The 16,564-nt window shown below is 35.1% G+C and overlaps 1 protein-coding gene across 2 annotated transcripts in view; it reads right to left on the bottom strand.

Annotated features, from left to right (window-relative positions):
- The window catches only part of SOS2 (SOS Ras/Rho guanine nucleotide exchange factor 2), an 89,279-nt gene that overhangs the window by 34,893 nt on the left and 37,822 nt on the right, over nt 1-16,564 (bottom strand). For both annotated transcript variants that reach the window (XM_047079703.1, XM_047079702.1), the window contains exons 8-9: nt 12,450-12,548; nt 672-799 (exon numbers count right to left, since the gene is read on the bottom strand). In XM_047079703.1, the coding sequence (XP_046935659.1) occupies nt 672-799; nt 12,450-12,548 (227 nt within the window). The remainder of the gene's footprint in view (nt 1-671; nt 800-12,449; nt 12,549-16,564) is intronic.

The following is a 16,564-nucleotide window of genomic DNA, read 5'->3' as shown; positions in this document are numbered from 1 at the left end:
TAAGCTACCTCAAATCAAGTGATAAAAATATTAAATAATCAAACAATAGATTTTGCGCTCAGCATTACTTCCTCCTACTAACTTTGCCACAACAGACACATGCCTCAATTTCATTATTGTGAAAGAAAAGTACTACAGAAACTGTATTTCATTCCAAATGCCATAAGAACTAAAGTTACAAAGAATCCTAAATTTCTTATATAACATACAAAAGTGACTATATTTAATAAAATTTTAAAAGATATACTATCTCAACAATATGACAATACCAATCAAATTTTTTTTTAATTTTAGAGAGAGACAGGGAGAGAGAGTTTGAGTGGGGACAGAAGGTGGGGGAGAGAGGGAGAGAGAGAGAGAGAGAGAGAGAGAGAGAGAATCTCAAACAGGTTCCATACCCAGGGCAGAGCCCATCACAGGGCTTGATTCCAGGACCCTGAGACCATGACCTGAGCCAAAATCAAGAGCCGGACGCTCAAGTGACTGAGGCACCCAGGTGCTCCTGACAATGCCAATTTTAAACTCAAAGACCAAAAGAAAAATGTAAAACAAAAGTATAACTTTCAAGAATGCAATTATCATTACGAATAAGACTTCTTTTAAAAAATTAGGCATCAGATCTATAAATGAAGTATGCAGAAGCATTCATATTTTCAACAGTTTGGAATTACCCAGGTCGGCGTCTAGGTGAATACTGCTTGTATATTCGGTCCATACTACCTTGGAGATTCATAAGAGCAGTAATAGCTTGGTTCAAACATTCTCTGTCTTCCTGCTCTTCACTACATGCTTTCAATTGCTAAAAACAACAAACAAATATTAAACCTGCATTGTTCAATTCTTTCTTTTCTTATAGTTAGAGGAAAGAGCAACAAAAATTATTAACTCTAAATGAATTTTAAATATGCTTAATAATATGCTTAATATATGCTTAATAAAACCAGTTATACTTTTATTTCATTACATACCTGATCTCTCAAAACCAACTCTCTTTCTACATATGTAAATATAATACACATATAAAGTACTACTGCCAGAGCAATCAGAAAAAGAAGTGTGAAAAACATTTGGACATTTTCCAGATACATAAAAATAGTTTGAAATATGCAAAACATGAAGCTTACAGGTTGCTTTTGTTAGTAACTATAAGATAACCACATAAGTTATTTCATATTCTTGAATGATTAAGTTCTTATGTTTCAGAAATGTCTAAAAGCTTGCATATCTTTGTTATATAACATAATCAAGTATACAAAATTAAGCAACCCAATCCATCATAAACTTTTCTGCAAACAGCATCTTTGAGATTCAACTGGTATCTTTTACAACATAAAATTCAACCACTGTAGTAAATATCAAGAAACCATGAAAGCCAATATTCTATCTCATTAACATTTATGCAAGAACAAATACGGAAAACTTATAATCACTTCAGAAAATTTTTAAAAATTTAAACCTATTTCATGATTTTAAACCACCTTGCTAGAAATTTTGTGATAAATTTTCCTGATATTCCAAGAACAGTCTGAAAACCATTCAATAATGATCCCCTTTCCTCAGCAAGGAACTGAATAAAAATTGTTTGAGTGCTAGGTCATTACCTTTTTTAAGTTTATTTATTTTTTAGTAATCTCTATACCCAACATGGGGCTCAAACTCATGACCCTGAGGTCAAGAGCTGCATGTTCTTCTGACTGAGCCAGCCAGGCTTTCCTAGGTCCATTACCTTTCATTTATATATCCTAAAAATTATTCTCCAGAACACAGAATCATCTGTGGCATGTTTTGAGATACATGTAGAAGTCTTATTACCAAAAGATCAGCAATATAAATACTTGAAGAGACTATCATTAGAAATAAAGCCTTAATTTCTAGATTAAGAAATAAGAAATTGAGAGGATGAAAGTAAAAGAGGCAAAATACCAAAGAAATTGGAAAAGGATCAGGGCTTGGTCATTCGGACTTCTAAAGGTGAAACATTACTAGCCAAATCACTTATTTTGCTGCTTTAAAGATTTCTTGCAAAAGGATTCTTCTCAGCTCTACTCTAAAACATTTCCTTAGTAAATATGGGTATTGATGATATAAAATGCTTAATTACAGTTTTTTTCTTACTGCTTCTGTCAATCCAAATTTCAAATTATCTCTAACAATGACAGTCCACCAAAATGAGAGCTGCTCTTCTATTTAGGTGTATGAGGATACTATTTCTACAGTCTACTTAGTCTTCAGGCTGCTCAAACTCATCTATATAAATGGCCATGTCATTTCTAAATATCCATGTTATAATTAAAGGCTGTCAAGGAGCAGGAAAAAAAGGATATTTCGAGGATATTTCAGGGTATTTAAAGCATAGGATTTCCTAGTGATCAAAGTACATAAAGCAGTGGCTCTGTTTGCCATGATCTTAGTTCACCAATTTGCTAAACATTTCCTGAACTTTAATTAAGATCAGTGAGATTTAATAAACATCAAATAAATACCCAAGCTGTCTATAGACATTTGAAAGAATGTATTCTAAACATCTTACGGCAACACAGAAATTACCATACTGAACTACTTACAAATAAGCCAAGCTCTTTCACATCTCTATGGCTTTCTATAGGGTTTCTCTGCTCCTCCTTATCCACCTGGCAAATTAGCCTCTGGACAGCTCAAATGCCTCTTCTCTATGAAACTCTTCCTTTTTCTCCCTCCTTATATTCTCTTAAAATAATATCAAATTTATAAAAAATTTATGAAAACAATACAAATAATTCCTGTATAATAGGAGTAACCAACTTTTAACATTTTGCTACATATGCTTCCTTATTCTGTGTGAGGGTATGTGCACCATTTTACCCCTGAACTATTTGAGGGTAGTGTGTGATGCTATCCTTTCAGTTCCTTGCTGAGGAAGGAGAACCGCTGCTAGTTTTGAGATGGTTTTTGTAATACAAGGAAAACTTAAGAGATACACAAATTACTCTCAAATACTATCATTCCCCTTCATTCCTTTAATATGCCAGCAGTGCATCTTATAGCAAAGATACTCTTCTATGGTAGTGACTGACTTCAGGAGATGTAACATTCATGAAGTTCTATTATCTAATTTTGCGCATATCCAATTTTGTCAATGTCCTGATAATCCTTAGAGTAATTTGACCTCCAATACAGGATGCAGTCAGGTTTCTACTGGCTCTTTTTTCCAGTTTTATTAAGATATAATTGACATACAGCACTACCTAAGTTTACCATGCACAACATGATTTGATTTACACATATTGTGATTTACTGCCACTCTTAATTTGCAAAAGCTCCTCAGCATTTACCTCTCATTGCTCCCCAAAATAAATTACACACCAAAGTAGGATAAAAATCCCTATATCCCCAGAGCCCATATTAATTTTTTCTTACTTCCCTAGACATTGTTACTCCTGCCTCAGCAATTCCACAGTACTACTTCTTAGACACTTAATTACATTTACTTGTTGTAATTATTTGTTTAATGTTTATTTTCTTCACTAAGCCATGAATTCCTTAAACCCTGGGATACGTTTTATTTACTTTTATGTTTATTTATGTTTTGAGAGAGCGAGTGAAAAGACAGAGTGTGTGTGCTCAAGCAGGGGAGGGGCAGAAGGAGAGGGAGAAAGAAGTCCCAAGCAGGCTCTGTGCTGACAGTGCAGAGCTTGACATAGGGCTCAAACTCATGAACAGTGAGATCATGGCCAGAGCTGAAACCAACAGTCAGACACTCAACCAACTGGGCCACCCAGGAGCCCCTATTCATTTTTAGTATACTACATGGTAGATATCCAAAGGTAATTTGAATGAATGACTACTGTATAAATACTTATAATTTTGTTAAATGTTTAGACAAATAACAGCAATACACATTTACTTAGTTCTTACTCTATGCATGCTCTTTTATGCATTACCTTACTTAATCTTTGGTACAACTCTGTAAGACAGGCTCTATGATTATACATATTACAAATGAAGAAACCAAGGTACAGAAAGGTTAAGTAATTCACCCAAGATGAACAGCAGAGTGCATTCAAACCCAGAAATTCCGATTCCAGGGTTCATGTTTTTTGCTGTGCACTACACTCACTGCCTATCTACAATGATGCAGACACTATGCAAAACACTGGTTTCTGCCTAAATCTGGTGACCATGAGTTGAAGGGGACCCCCTCAATGTTAAAACAAACTGGATAATTACACAGTTTAAGAAATAAAATGAAGTTGGTGTGCTTTGGAAAAGAGGTCAAGGAGAGAAATGCCCTTTCAATATATGCCTAAACTAAGCAATAAAGTGGAAATGATCTTTCATTAAGATGTAGTATCTTATTGGGAATACAAGCTGGCACAGCCACTCTGGAAAACAGTATGGAGGTTCCTCAAAAAACTAAAAATAGAACTACCCTACAACCCAGCAATTGCACTACTAGGCAGTTATCCATGGGATACGGGTGTGCTGTTTCAAAGGGACACATGCACCCCCATGTTAATAGCAGCACTATCAACAATAGTTTCCAAAGAATGGAAAGAGCCCAAAAATGTCCATCGATGGATGAATGGATAAAGAAAATGTGGCATATATATACAATGGAGTATTACCTGACAATCAAAAAGAATGAAATCTTGCCATTTGCAACTATGTGGATGGAACTGGAGGGTATTACGCTAAGTGAAATTAGTCAGAGAAAGACAAAAATCATATGACTTCATATGACTACAAAAACAGGGAGGGGGACAAAACAGAAGAGACTCATAAATATGGAGAACAAACTGATGGTTACTGGAGGGGTTGTGGGAGGGGGGATGGGCTAAATGGGTAAGAGGCATTAAGGAATCTACTCCTGAAATCACTGTTTCACTAAGTGCTAACTAATTTGGATGTAAATTTTAAAAAATAAAAAATAAAAATTTTTAAAAAGATGTCATATCTTATGAACTTGACTAAAGAATATATTCCTTGCTTACTTGATAATCATTATTCTCCTTACTTGTCTATAAGTATATCCCGAGATTTTACACACCATGTAAGTTTTTTCTTTATGAGACTTCTTGAAATACTTATCATGATTCTCTTGAATTCCTATAAAAATGCTGTATCTACTATGGATGTCTGTGTGCCTGAAGGTAAATTATAATAAATTATAAATTTGTTTCTAATTCATTGTACTGGGAATGCAGTCTTGGTGTGAAATAATATATGTGATCAATTCTTTTTTTGTAATAATAAAGTTCTCTCAACATTTTCATAAAAATAGTGTTTTAGTAATTTGGTGAGAATTCAACTCATTAAAACCTATCCTTTTCTTTATATGCTTTGAAAAAAAATGCATTATCTTCCTTAGGATGTCCTTGAATCATGTGGCAGCACTGAAAGAATACTAATTATGTAGCAAAATATTTCCTGTAGTCTTTTTCAATAGATAGAACATTTCTCTTAATAGAGATTATCTCAAGGTCTTAATGTTATAATACACTCACACACAGGAACACAAAGCCAGTGACAAAGCAAATGTTACATAATCTTAAGAATTAGTGAACCTAGGTGAAGGGAGCACACTATACTATTTTTGCACCTCTTCTCTGTTTTTCAAAGTAAAAAGGTATTTCCTAAAGAAACTCAATCGTCTCATATCGAAATATTGTCTTCTCTTTCCCAATGAGCCTCATTAGAATTATTACTAATAGGTCCTCCTGTTAAGCTTTAAATTAAATTAAGAAGGGTTACGTTCTCTTGACAGGAGACTTTTTATTCTTTCCATGACTAAATTTCCAAGGAATGACCAGAGAAGCAAAGAATGTTACTTGGCCTTGAACACATCAATTCTGAAGTGAGACCAGATAAGTTCTTACCAACAGAAGAATAAACATAGAATATGCTAGAAAATAACAAAGTTACTTATAAACCAGGAAATGAATTATTTTTTTCTTGTTCCTCTTACATAAGGATTGAATTATGTATTAAGAAAAAAATCTATAATTTATCTGAGGAAAAAAATTAAAAAATGAAAGTAGTTTGTCATCAACCTCAGAAAGATTAAATTTGAAAAGAACCAAAAAGAAATATATTACCTATAAGATGAACTTTAAAGTACTGCTACGAATAACAATAATATAACAATTTACTGTAAAGTAATTTCAAGTAAACTATATGTGATATACCATAATTTCTCCTTATGTAGTCATTTTTCTATTTTGTTTATCATAAATTCTGGTTCTGGGAAATAAAAGTTTAATAGTATTTATTTTTTTAATTTTTTTAATGTTTATTTTTGAGACAGAGAGAGAGACAGAGCATGAGCAGGGGAGGGGCAGAGAGAGAGGGAGACACAGAATGTGAAGCAGCCTCCAGGCTCTGAGCTGTCAGCACAGAGCCCGACACGGGGCTTGAACTCACGAACTAGGAGATCATGACCCAAGCCGAAGTCGGATGCTTAACCGACTGAGCCACCCAGGCGCCCCAAAAGTTGAATAATATTTAAATGCTATGTCCACAAATAAATATTCCTTGGTATATGACTGAAGCAAATACTTCAGATTAAAACAGGTTTAAAACTGCTCCAGGATTGTGCTTTCTATTCCCTAAGGAATGTGACAGCCTTAAGTTACACTGGCTTAGCTTTCTTTCTTATGGTTCTCTTCCCAAAGTAAGCTTAACATGAAATGAAATTTCATTTGGATGAGTACTTGAGCCAAACAATATCACAAAAAGGCAATCTACAGAATGGAAGAAAATATTTGCATCTGATATATATGATAAAGTACTAATATCCATAATATATAAAGAACTCCTATAACACAACAACAAAAATGTAACCCCCCCCCCAAATAGCAAAGGATTTAAATAGGTACTTATCACAAGAAGATACACAAATGACTAACAAGCATATGAAGAGATAGATGCTCACCATTACTAATCATTAGGGAAATGCAAATCAAAACCACAATGAGATCCCACCTCACATTCATTAGGACAGCTATTATAAAAAGCCAAAATTACAGGGGCACCTGGGTGCCTCAGTCGGTTAAATGTCTGACTTCAGCTCAGGTCATGATCTCATGGTTAGTGAGTTCAAGCCCCACGTCAAGCTCTGTGCTGATAGCTCAGAGCCTGGAGCCTGCTTCAGATTCTGTGTCTCTGTCTCTCTGTGCCCCTCCCCGTCATGCTCTCTCTCAAAAACTAATAAACATTTAAAAAATACAGACAATATCAAGTGTTGATGAGGATGTGGAGAAACTGGAATGCTTGTGCATGGCTGATGGAGATGTAAAATGGTATAGTGCTATGGGATAAAGTACAGTGATTCTTCAAAAAATTAAAAATAGAATTACCATCTGATTCAGCAATTCCATTTCTGGGTATATATTTCAAAGAACTGAAAGCAGACTTTTGAGGAGATATCTGTGTACCCATATTCACAGCAGCATTATTTACAATAGCCAAAGAACAGAAGTTACCCAAATGTCTAGTCACACAATGGCTCCATAACAACATACTTAGCATACTTAAAATGGTTAAGATGGTAAGTTTCATGTTATGTATATTTTACCGTAATTACAAACAATTTTATGTTTTAAAGAACCAACAGTATCAGGGGCACCTAAGTGACTTAGTTGAATGACTCTTGATTTCAGTTCGGGTCCTGATCTCACAGTTCATGAGATTGAGCCCCATGTCGACTGAGCCCCACATTGGGCTCTGTGCTGACAGTGCCCTACTCAGGATTCTTTCTCTCCTCCTCTCTCTCTGCCTCTCCCCAACTCATGTCATCTTCTCTCTCTCAAAATAAACAGCAAAAAAAGAAAAAAAAACAATAGTATCACAGTCAGAAAAGATTTAAGAGTAAAAAGTAGTTTCTCATCTACTCATGTGATAATCCATTTAGCTTGTGTTTAGAATTACTCCTTATTTCAGTGTTTTTCAAACTGCCTGTCATAATCCATTAGTGGATCACCACCATTTTTTAAAAGAAACAGAACAGAATATAAACAGACACAGCACAAAATGTTAAGTAGCATTTCATGAAAGTTTTTGTTTCATATGTTTGTGTGTGTGTGTACACATACGTACATATACACTGATCTGATACATATACACTGATCTGATGTTAAATGCATTTCTCATTGTGGATCACTCCCACTATATAACATAAAGAATGATTCTCACAGGACAATAAAGGCTAATAACTGGACCACATTCTACAATATTTGGGCCCTTGTGATCCCACTAATTGAATCGTATGCTTAGCAAGAATCAGTGTATGTTTCCAAATATGTTTATGCAAGTTGTGCCTATATCGTAATTATGTAATTCAATTACTCACTACATAAGTCAACGAAATAGAAGTATAAGAGGAGATATTTATATGAAAACTAAAATAATTTTAAAGGCAAGCTCCTTTAAAAAGGTATAAGGAAAATGACATAAAAATTTTGGAAAAATTATGAAAACCTAGGTTTTTGCACTCAGATTGTTTTACAAACATCTTCAAGTTCATGTACCATCTAAAAGAAATGGAAAATAGAGGGGCTCCTGGGTGGTTCAGTTGGTTAAGTGACAGACTCTTTGTTTCAGCTTAGGTAATAATCTCACAGTTTGTGAGTTCAAGTCCTACATTGGGCTCTGTTTTGACTGTGCTGACAGTGCAGAGGCTGCTTGGGATTCTCTGTCTCCCTCTCTCTGCCCACCCCTCCACCTTTCTCTTTTTTTCTCAAAATAAATAAACTTAAACACGCATTATAAAAAATAAATAAATGGAAAATAGAAATCACAGAAGATAATTTTTGTGATATAAGAAAGATTCACAGTCAAAGAAAAGATTTTATCCTAAGTCAACAGATTAGCACATAAATACATACAAATGTTGATCTATAGGGGTTTTGTGTGTGTTTATGAGAATGAAATGTATATAATATTCAAAATGACTGTTTAATTAGCTGACCAACTTCAGTCCCAATTACGAGGACATGGAGTCCAGTGATTAACTGGTGGCAAAACAGCTACCAGGATCAGTCTCAAGATAAGTCAGGCCATCATTATTAATGATGCAGACATAGCTGTAAAATTAACCCTGAAGATTTTAATTTTTTTAAATGTTTTTTTCTTTTAATGTTTTTACTTATTTTTGAGACAGAAAGAGACAGAGCATGATCAGGGGAGGAGCAGAGAGAGAGGGAGACACAGAATCCGAAGCAGGCTCCAGGCTCTTAGCTGTCAGCACAGAGCCCAACGTGGGGCTCGAACTCACAGACTGTGAGATCATGACCTGAGCCGAAGTCGGACGCCCAACCGACTGAGCCACCCAGGCACCCCTGAACATTTTAATTTTTTTAATGTTTTATTTATTTTTGAGAGAGAGTGAGAGTGAGTACAAATGGAGGAGGGACAGAGGGAGAAGGGATAGAGAATCCAAACTGGAGTCTGTGCTGACAGCAGTGAGCGCAACACAGGGTTTGAACCCACGAACTGTGAGATCGTGACCTGAGCCAAAGTCAGACGCTCAAATGACTGAGCCACCCAGGTGCCCTAACCTTGAAGATTTTAAAAACCAATCATCTAGATAGGGGAAAAAAAAGTAAGCTTCAATTATAAAGTCAAACAAGGATTTTAAATATTGGCACATACTAGAAGGCAATTATAAGACTAATGATAGGACTTCCAATTAGACATGAACATTCTCCAAAAAATTTTAGAAATCTAAGTATACACCTAGGGCAGACAATATATTATTCATAATGAAGGCTGCAATTATTTTTATGAGCTCTTTAGAGATCCATTTGTCTCCACAGAGACATTCAGAATCAAGATGTTCACCTATTTGTGCTCAAAAACTTTAGCATCACACATTATGGGTAATAAGACTTCATAAAGAAGAATTCCTGAGGGGCACCTGGGTGGCTTGGTTAGTTGAGCATCAGACTCTTGGTTATAGCTCAGGTCATGATCTCGCTGTTCATGGGATAGAGCCCCACATGGGATCCCACATGGGATTCTCTCTCCCTCTCTCTGCACCTCCTTTGCTTGCATGGTCTCTGTCACTTTCAAAATAAATCAATAAACTTTAAAAAAAAAAGAATTTTTTTTTAATCTTTACTTATTTTTGAGAGAAAGAGAGACAGAGTGCAAGTAGGGGAGGAACAGAGAGAGAGGGAGACACAGAATCCGAAGCAGGCTCCAGGCTCTGAGCTGTCAGCACAGAGCCCGATGCAGAGCTCGAACTGGTGAACTGCGAGATCATGACCCGAGCCGAAGTCGGATGCCTAACCGACTGAGCCACCCAGGTGCCCCCAAAAAGAATTCTTGAGATAGCTTCTCATTAGAAATCACCAAATGAATTCCTTGCCTAGGTGCCTACAAGATACAGAGTTATTCTGGCTTTAATATTATTACTAAAGAGTTAGATGGAAAAAGTCTGAACAGGTTATCTAAAATAACAACTTGGTATCCTAAAGGAGATGTACAAAATACTTACGCAGAAAGATGCCTAGCTTCTAAAAAGTAATTTAAAATGTGGAAGGGGGTGCCAGGATGGCTCAGTGGGCAAAACGTCCGATTCCTGATTTCAGCTCAGGTCATGGTCTCAAGGTTTGTGAGATTGAGCCTCACACTGGGCTCTGAGACAGCCGGAGCCTGCTTGGGATTCCCTCTCTCTCTGCCCTCCCCTGCTCACACACTCTCTCTCAAAGTAAATAAGTAAACTTCAAAAACTTTTTTAAAAAATGTTGCAGAAGAAAATTTTACTAAGCAAGATATTTTGAAATTACAAATGAAAAAGGGAACTAATCTGAAAGTAGACAAAAGTCCTAGATGTTAGCTGGAGTCAATGAAGATCAGTAGCTATGACATAGAGAAATGAGGATGTATGGTACCCTGAAAATATCTATCTCTCCACATGCTGACTTGGGTAACAGTCCTAAAGATCAAGTTAAAGTGCAAAAGGAACGTGGAGTAGAAAAAGAAACATACACTCACGAATCGTGATGCCTGAAGGCAGCAGATATTCTTTTGTAACTAAGTAGTAGTGCTTTAAAGGCTTCAAGGAATAAATAATGAGAAACCACCCGTATCTCATCAGTGAAACTATAACCCTTAGATTAAATATAGAATATACTCACTTTTAATTAATGCACAACAATAATAACAAATAGAAATATGGAATGCAAAGACAAGCCACAGGAGAGAAGATATTTAAAATGGCAAAAGACTTCAATAAAACTACAATAGTTATCTAGAAGGCCAATAAACATATACTCAAGCTCATTAATAATCAAGGAAATATAAATTAAAAACACCAGATACCATTATAAATATACCAGATGACCATTAATTTAAAAGTCTGAAAATATGCATAAAGAGCAACATAAACACTCATGCATTCTCTTAAGAGTGTAAACTGTACAACCCACTTTGGAAAACTGCTTGGCATTATCTATTACATTTGAAAATATGCACATCTTATAACCAAGCAATTTCATCTTTTAGTATATACTCTAGAGAAATAAAATGCATGCACATATGTACCAAGAGATATGTACAAGAATGTACATATCAAGCGTTATCAGCAATAGCAAAACACTGTTCATCAGCTAGGAAAGGATAAATAAATTTGCAATTTATTCAAACAATGGAAGAAAAACTAGAAAAACATACAATATCAATAAATTTTACAAATATTACTTTAAGAGAAGATACAAGACACAAAATAATATATATAACATGAACTAATTTATATCAAGTTCAGAAACAGGCTATATATATTTTTAGTGATATATATATATATGGTTAAACTGTAAAGAAAAGCATGTAAGTAAGTGCCATTCAAGTCGGCATTGTGGTTTACCTCTGGTGTGTTTATACATTCATTTATTATATAACATGTTTATATTTTACATTTTTCTATATGTAATATAATTTACTAAGTTTAATAAGTTTATACTTTATTTATTAGAACCTTTAACAATTCAATATATTTTTATGTTTACTGATTTTTAAAAAGAGTTCAAGTTTTACTGTAATTCTTTTTATATGTTGCTTGGGTTCTAGCTATGAGAGGAAGAATACTATACTGTATGGAAAAAAGAAGTGCTTTTCTTAATAAGTTAAAATGATGGAAATTTAGACCAATGTTTTGCATTTTACTAATTAATGTAAGAGGCAAATCACTGTTATTGTGTGCCTTCAAAAATTAATGAAAAAGTAATCTCTATATTAGTACTTTGAAATTCTGTATTACAAAATGACAGATAAAGACATATTTTCCTCTCTCTACCACTTGGAAATGATATGAAGACAAGAAACATAGGGTTTTATCCATGGAAAAGAAGGTAGACATTTAAGGTACTTTATTTTTATGAATAGAAAGTATGAAAAATAATATGACCAGATTAAAACTAGTTCTTAAGCCTCATAAATGCAAGTACTTTCGGTTCAGGAAGACTTCATCTTACCTTTAATAATTCAAAATAGTGCCAACAATGATATACAGGCACCAGCATAAGGCGTGGAAGGACATAACGAACTGCCTCTTTAAAACCATCAGCAATGGACTGTAAAGTAAAAAGATGTAACAGTATATCTCTGGTATCAAGAATGTACAACAGCAGTGCCTAACACAAGTAACTTTTTATTTAAAGTTTATTTGTTTTGAGAGAGAGAGAGAGAGCGCGTGTGCAAGTGGGGACGGGGCAGAGAGAGAGAGGGAGAGTTCCAAACAGATCCATGTGGTCAGCGCAGAGCCCAACATGGGGCTCAAACTCAGGAACCATGAGATCATGACCTGAGCTGAAGTCAGATGCTTAACCGAATGAGCCACCAAGGTGCCCCTTAACACAAAAAACTTTTAAAGATATAAGATAACAGACTTAACCAAAACAATAATGGAAATCATGTTCTATATGGAAAGAGAAGCACTATAAAATCAAGGGTTTTTCCTCCTTTAAGTTATTAGATATATACATTTCTTCATCTCTTATACAGCCAAAATAACTTTCACAATAGTCCTATACAACTTTTTTTCAAAAGTTTTGGCTTTCCCATACCCTAAAAGATTTTTGAAAGCTATGTATCCTCTTGCACATTTTTGTATCATCATTTGAAATATTTTAAGTGATTACAAAGGATGTATTTTTTGGAATGTTGCATACTGTAAACGTGATTTAAATATGTTTCACCAAACAATGATTAAATAAACTTCAAATTTAGCTTATTTTATAAAGACATCTCTCATATAACAACATTGACAAAGCCGATCTTCATTGTCAAAATAAACAGCTAGATCAGACAATGTCTTCAAAAAGTCTTGGCTGCATTCTTAAGTTCAAATACACGTTAATGTCACAGTCTGAAGTACAGAAACCATCTGAAAGAATCTATAACTGCTTCTAACATAGTGCATCCAGGTATGAGAACATCACAAGCCTTCCCTCTCCATTATTTCAATGTCCAATGAAAGATGAGGTACTCTTCGGGGTGCCTGGGTGGCTCAGTCAGTTAAGTGTCCAACATCGGCTCAGGTCATGCTCTCGCAGTTTGTGAGTTCGAGCCCCGCGTTGGGATCTGCTGACAGCTCAGACTCTGGAGTGTGTTTCAAATTCTGTGTCTCCCTCTCTCTCTGCCCCTCTCCCTGCTCATGCTCTGTCTCTCTCTCTCTCAAAAATAAATAAACATTAAAAACTTAAAAACAAAAAGATGAGGTACTTTTCTTTTAGGAAGTTAATATTCACCCTTGTAACAAACATCTTACTTCTTAATCCTCGGATAGTTAGATACAACAAGACAGAGATATGACATGACATTTTAGCTACTGAGAATTTTTAACACAATTAAACCCACCTCCTGCTATTTGAAACCCTTTTGCTTTGTACTCAATGAATTCTCCTTCAAAAGCAAAAGTTTTGTGTTCTCCCTGGCTGGGACCCTGCAGGTTTTTATACTTTGGATCAATGAATAATGGGAAATTAAATATTGCTGGCAAGGGTAATGTGTAAGGAAAGTTGGAAGAGAAAATGCAAAAACACAAACAAGGTAGCAGGTAGGCTAGAAACTGATTCCCTGAAAGCTGTCTGTGCCCTTATATCACCTGAAAAATCTTAGTGAATAGCTAGGGTTAGGTATATCCCAGTTTTGAAAACTAATCGTCCACAGAATAAATGATTTTTTAAAATTTAGAAGGGATTTAAAAGTCACTCATATTGGGGCGCCTGGGTGGCGCAGTCGGTTAAGCGTCCGACTTCAGCCAGGTCACGATCTCGCGGTCCAGGAGTTCGAGCCCCGCGTCGGGCTCTGGGCTGATGGCTCAGAGCCTGGAGCCTGTTTCCGATTCTGTGTCTCCCTCTCTCTCTGCCCCTCCCCCGTTCATGCTCTGTCTCTCTCTGTCCCAAAAATAAATAAACGTTGAAAAAAATTTTTTTAAAAATAAATAAAAAAAAAATAAAAGTCACTCATATTGATTTTAAATGTCATTAAGGTTGACTTAAACTAGTATTTCTCCTCATTAGATAAATATAGAAAACAGCAATAAAGGAGGAAAAAATCTCATATGATGCTTTTGAAAGTATCCTCATAGGCAAGGGGTGCCTGGGTGGTTCAGTTGGTTAAGTGTCCGACTCTTGACTTTGGCTCAAGTCATGATCTCACAGTTCGTGAGATCGAGCTCCATCTAGGGCTCTGTGCTGAAAGCGTGGAGCCTGCTTGGGATTCTCTCTCTTTCTGCTCCTTCCCTACTCACTCTCTCGAAAAATAAAAATAAACTTTACAAAAAAAAAAAAGTGAAAATATCCTCATAGACAAACACTGCCATAATTCTCATAAATTGTTCACTGAAGTTAAATTATAATTTGTTCAATGGACTTGTTAACATAAGATGCACAGTCAACTTACTTTCCTAAAGATTAATTTCTTTCACCATTCAATTAATGAAAGTGATGTCAATCACTCGATATATTTTCATATATTTTATATATAATGCTTTAACTGGAACCAAGATGAAACTTAAAATTAAATCTACAAAGATCATCTATATTGTTAATTAGCACTGAAATGGCTACTAAAGCATATTCTCAAGTGCTAATGCAATGTATATTTATAGTGTAAGAACCATAAATCACACAAGCAAATGTCTATTTAACATGTGCCAAATGTGCTTAGTGTATTCCCATTTGGTTTTTACAGTTTAAAACCATAAGAGATATACATTATGATCATTTCACAAATGAGCAAACAAAGTCTCAGAGATTAAGTGACTTGCTCAAGATAACACAATTACTGACTGGCCCAAAGCCAGAAGTTCTAACTCCAGAGCTCACGTTCTTAAAGTGTGCTATACATCTTCTAAACAAGTTTTTTTGTTTTCTGTTTTTCTTAACGAAGCATTACCTTCTTCACTTTACACTGAATGAGTCTTTTTAAAGTTAATACAATACAAGTGAGTTTGGCCTGAAAAGGGTTTAATCTAAGTCTTTGAATTTCATTTCATATCTGCAGCAATAGCTTAAATAACTGGGTCCTAAACATTCAAATCGCACAGTAAGAACTCCTAATAAAATAGGAATGAAACAAGAAATGCAAAGATCTTACAGGCAGACTGTCCCATTTACATAATGTTTACTTTATGGCTTATATGAATATAGAATATTTAGCTTAAGAAAACTATTCCTTTATTGAAGTAAATTTTGAGAATTAGGTGTCATTTTTATTCCAAGTTGACAAATTACTCAGTGTAGAGTAGAAGTAGGAGACAATAAAGGGAATTCACACTGATGAAGGCAGAGGGATGGTAAGTTCAGTTTTGAACACATTATATTTGAATTGCTTGTGAGACATCCAAGTGAATTAGCTCAAAGGGCAGCTGGTTATATGAAAGTGTACAGTTGCACGCGCACACACACACACACACACACACAGCTCCAAAGAGAGCAGTTTGAAAATAAAGATAGGAAGTCATTAGCATATAGGCAACAGCTGAAGCAAAATGTACAGATAAACTTACCCAAGGAAAGCACAGAGGGGCAGAAAAGCAGGGGCTGATAACAGAAATTGGAAAACATCTACAATTAAGGAGACTAAGAAGAAATCAACGAAGTAAGATAAAAATAAGGACAAAGTATCAAGGGAGCCAAAAGAACAAGGAGGGGACTAACAAATACTACAGGCATAAATATGAAATAAAAATATCCACCGGACTTGGATATTGTATGGATATTACATGAGGATATTCTCCACTCTTTATGATTTCTGTTCTAGGGAATTCTCTACTCTTTATGATTTCTTATTCCTGTGGGGAGTAAGATCCTGAAATAGCTCTGCATATTAATCTCTATATCCCAGACCTAGAATGTGCCATATTCTTGTAGCAATCAGAATGTATAATAATATTCTAGAAAAGATTTCTACATTAAGGACAGACTGAAAGAACTCAAGACAAAAATAGAAGACAATCTAAAATAAGCTAACAGTGAACATATTTTGAAGTACTTGCAAATTATTTCCTTATGTGCTTTATGAAAAGATTCTAGAACTGCAAATATTTGAAGGATAAGATGGTGAAATATTTCTTTAGTTGCTT

The sequence above is a fragment of the Lynx rufus genome, unplaced genomic scaffold (genome assembly GCF_022079265.1).
Source record: "Lynx rufus isolate CCGP_SWC_20201006 ecotype Redwood Valley unplaced genomic scaffold, mLynRuf1.p SCAF_17, whole genome shotgun sequence".
Lineage (NCBI taxonomy): Eukaryota > Metazoa > Chordata > Mammalia > Carnivora > Felidae > Lynx > Lynx rufus.
This window is presented reverse-complemented; position numbering and strand designations above follow the sequence as displayed.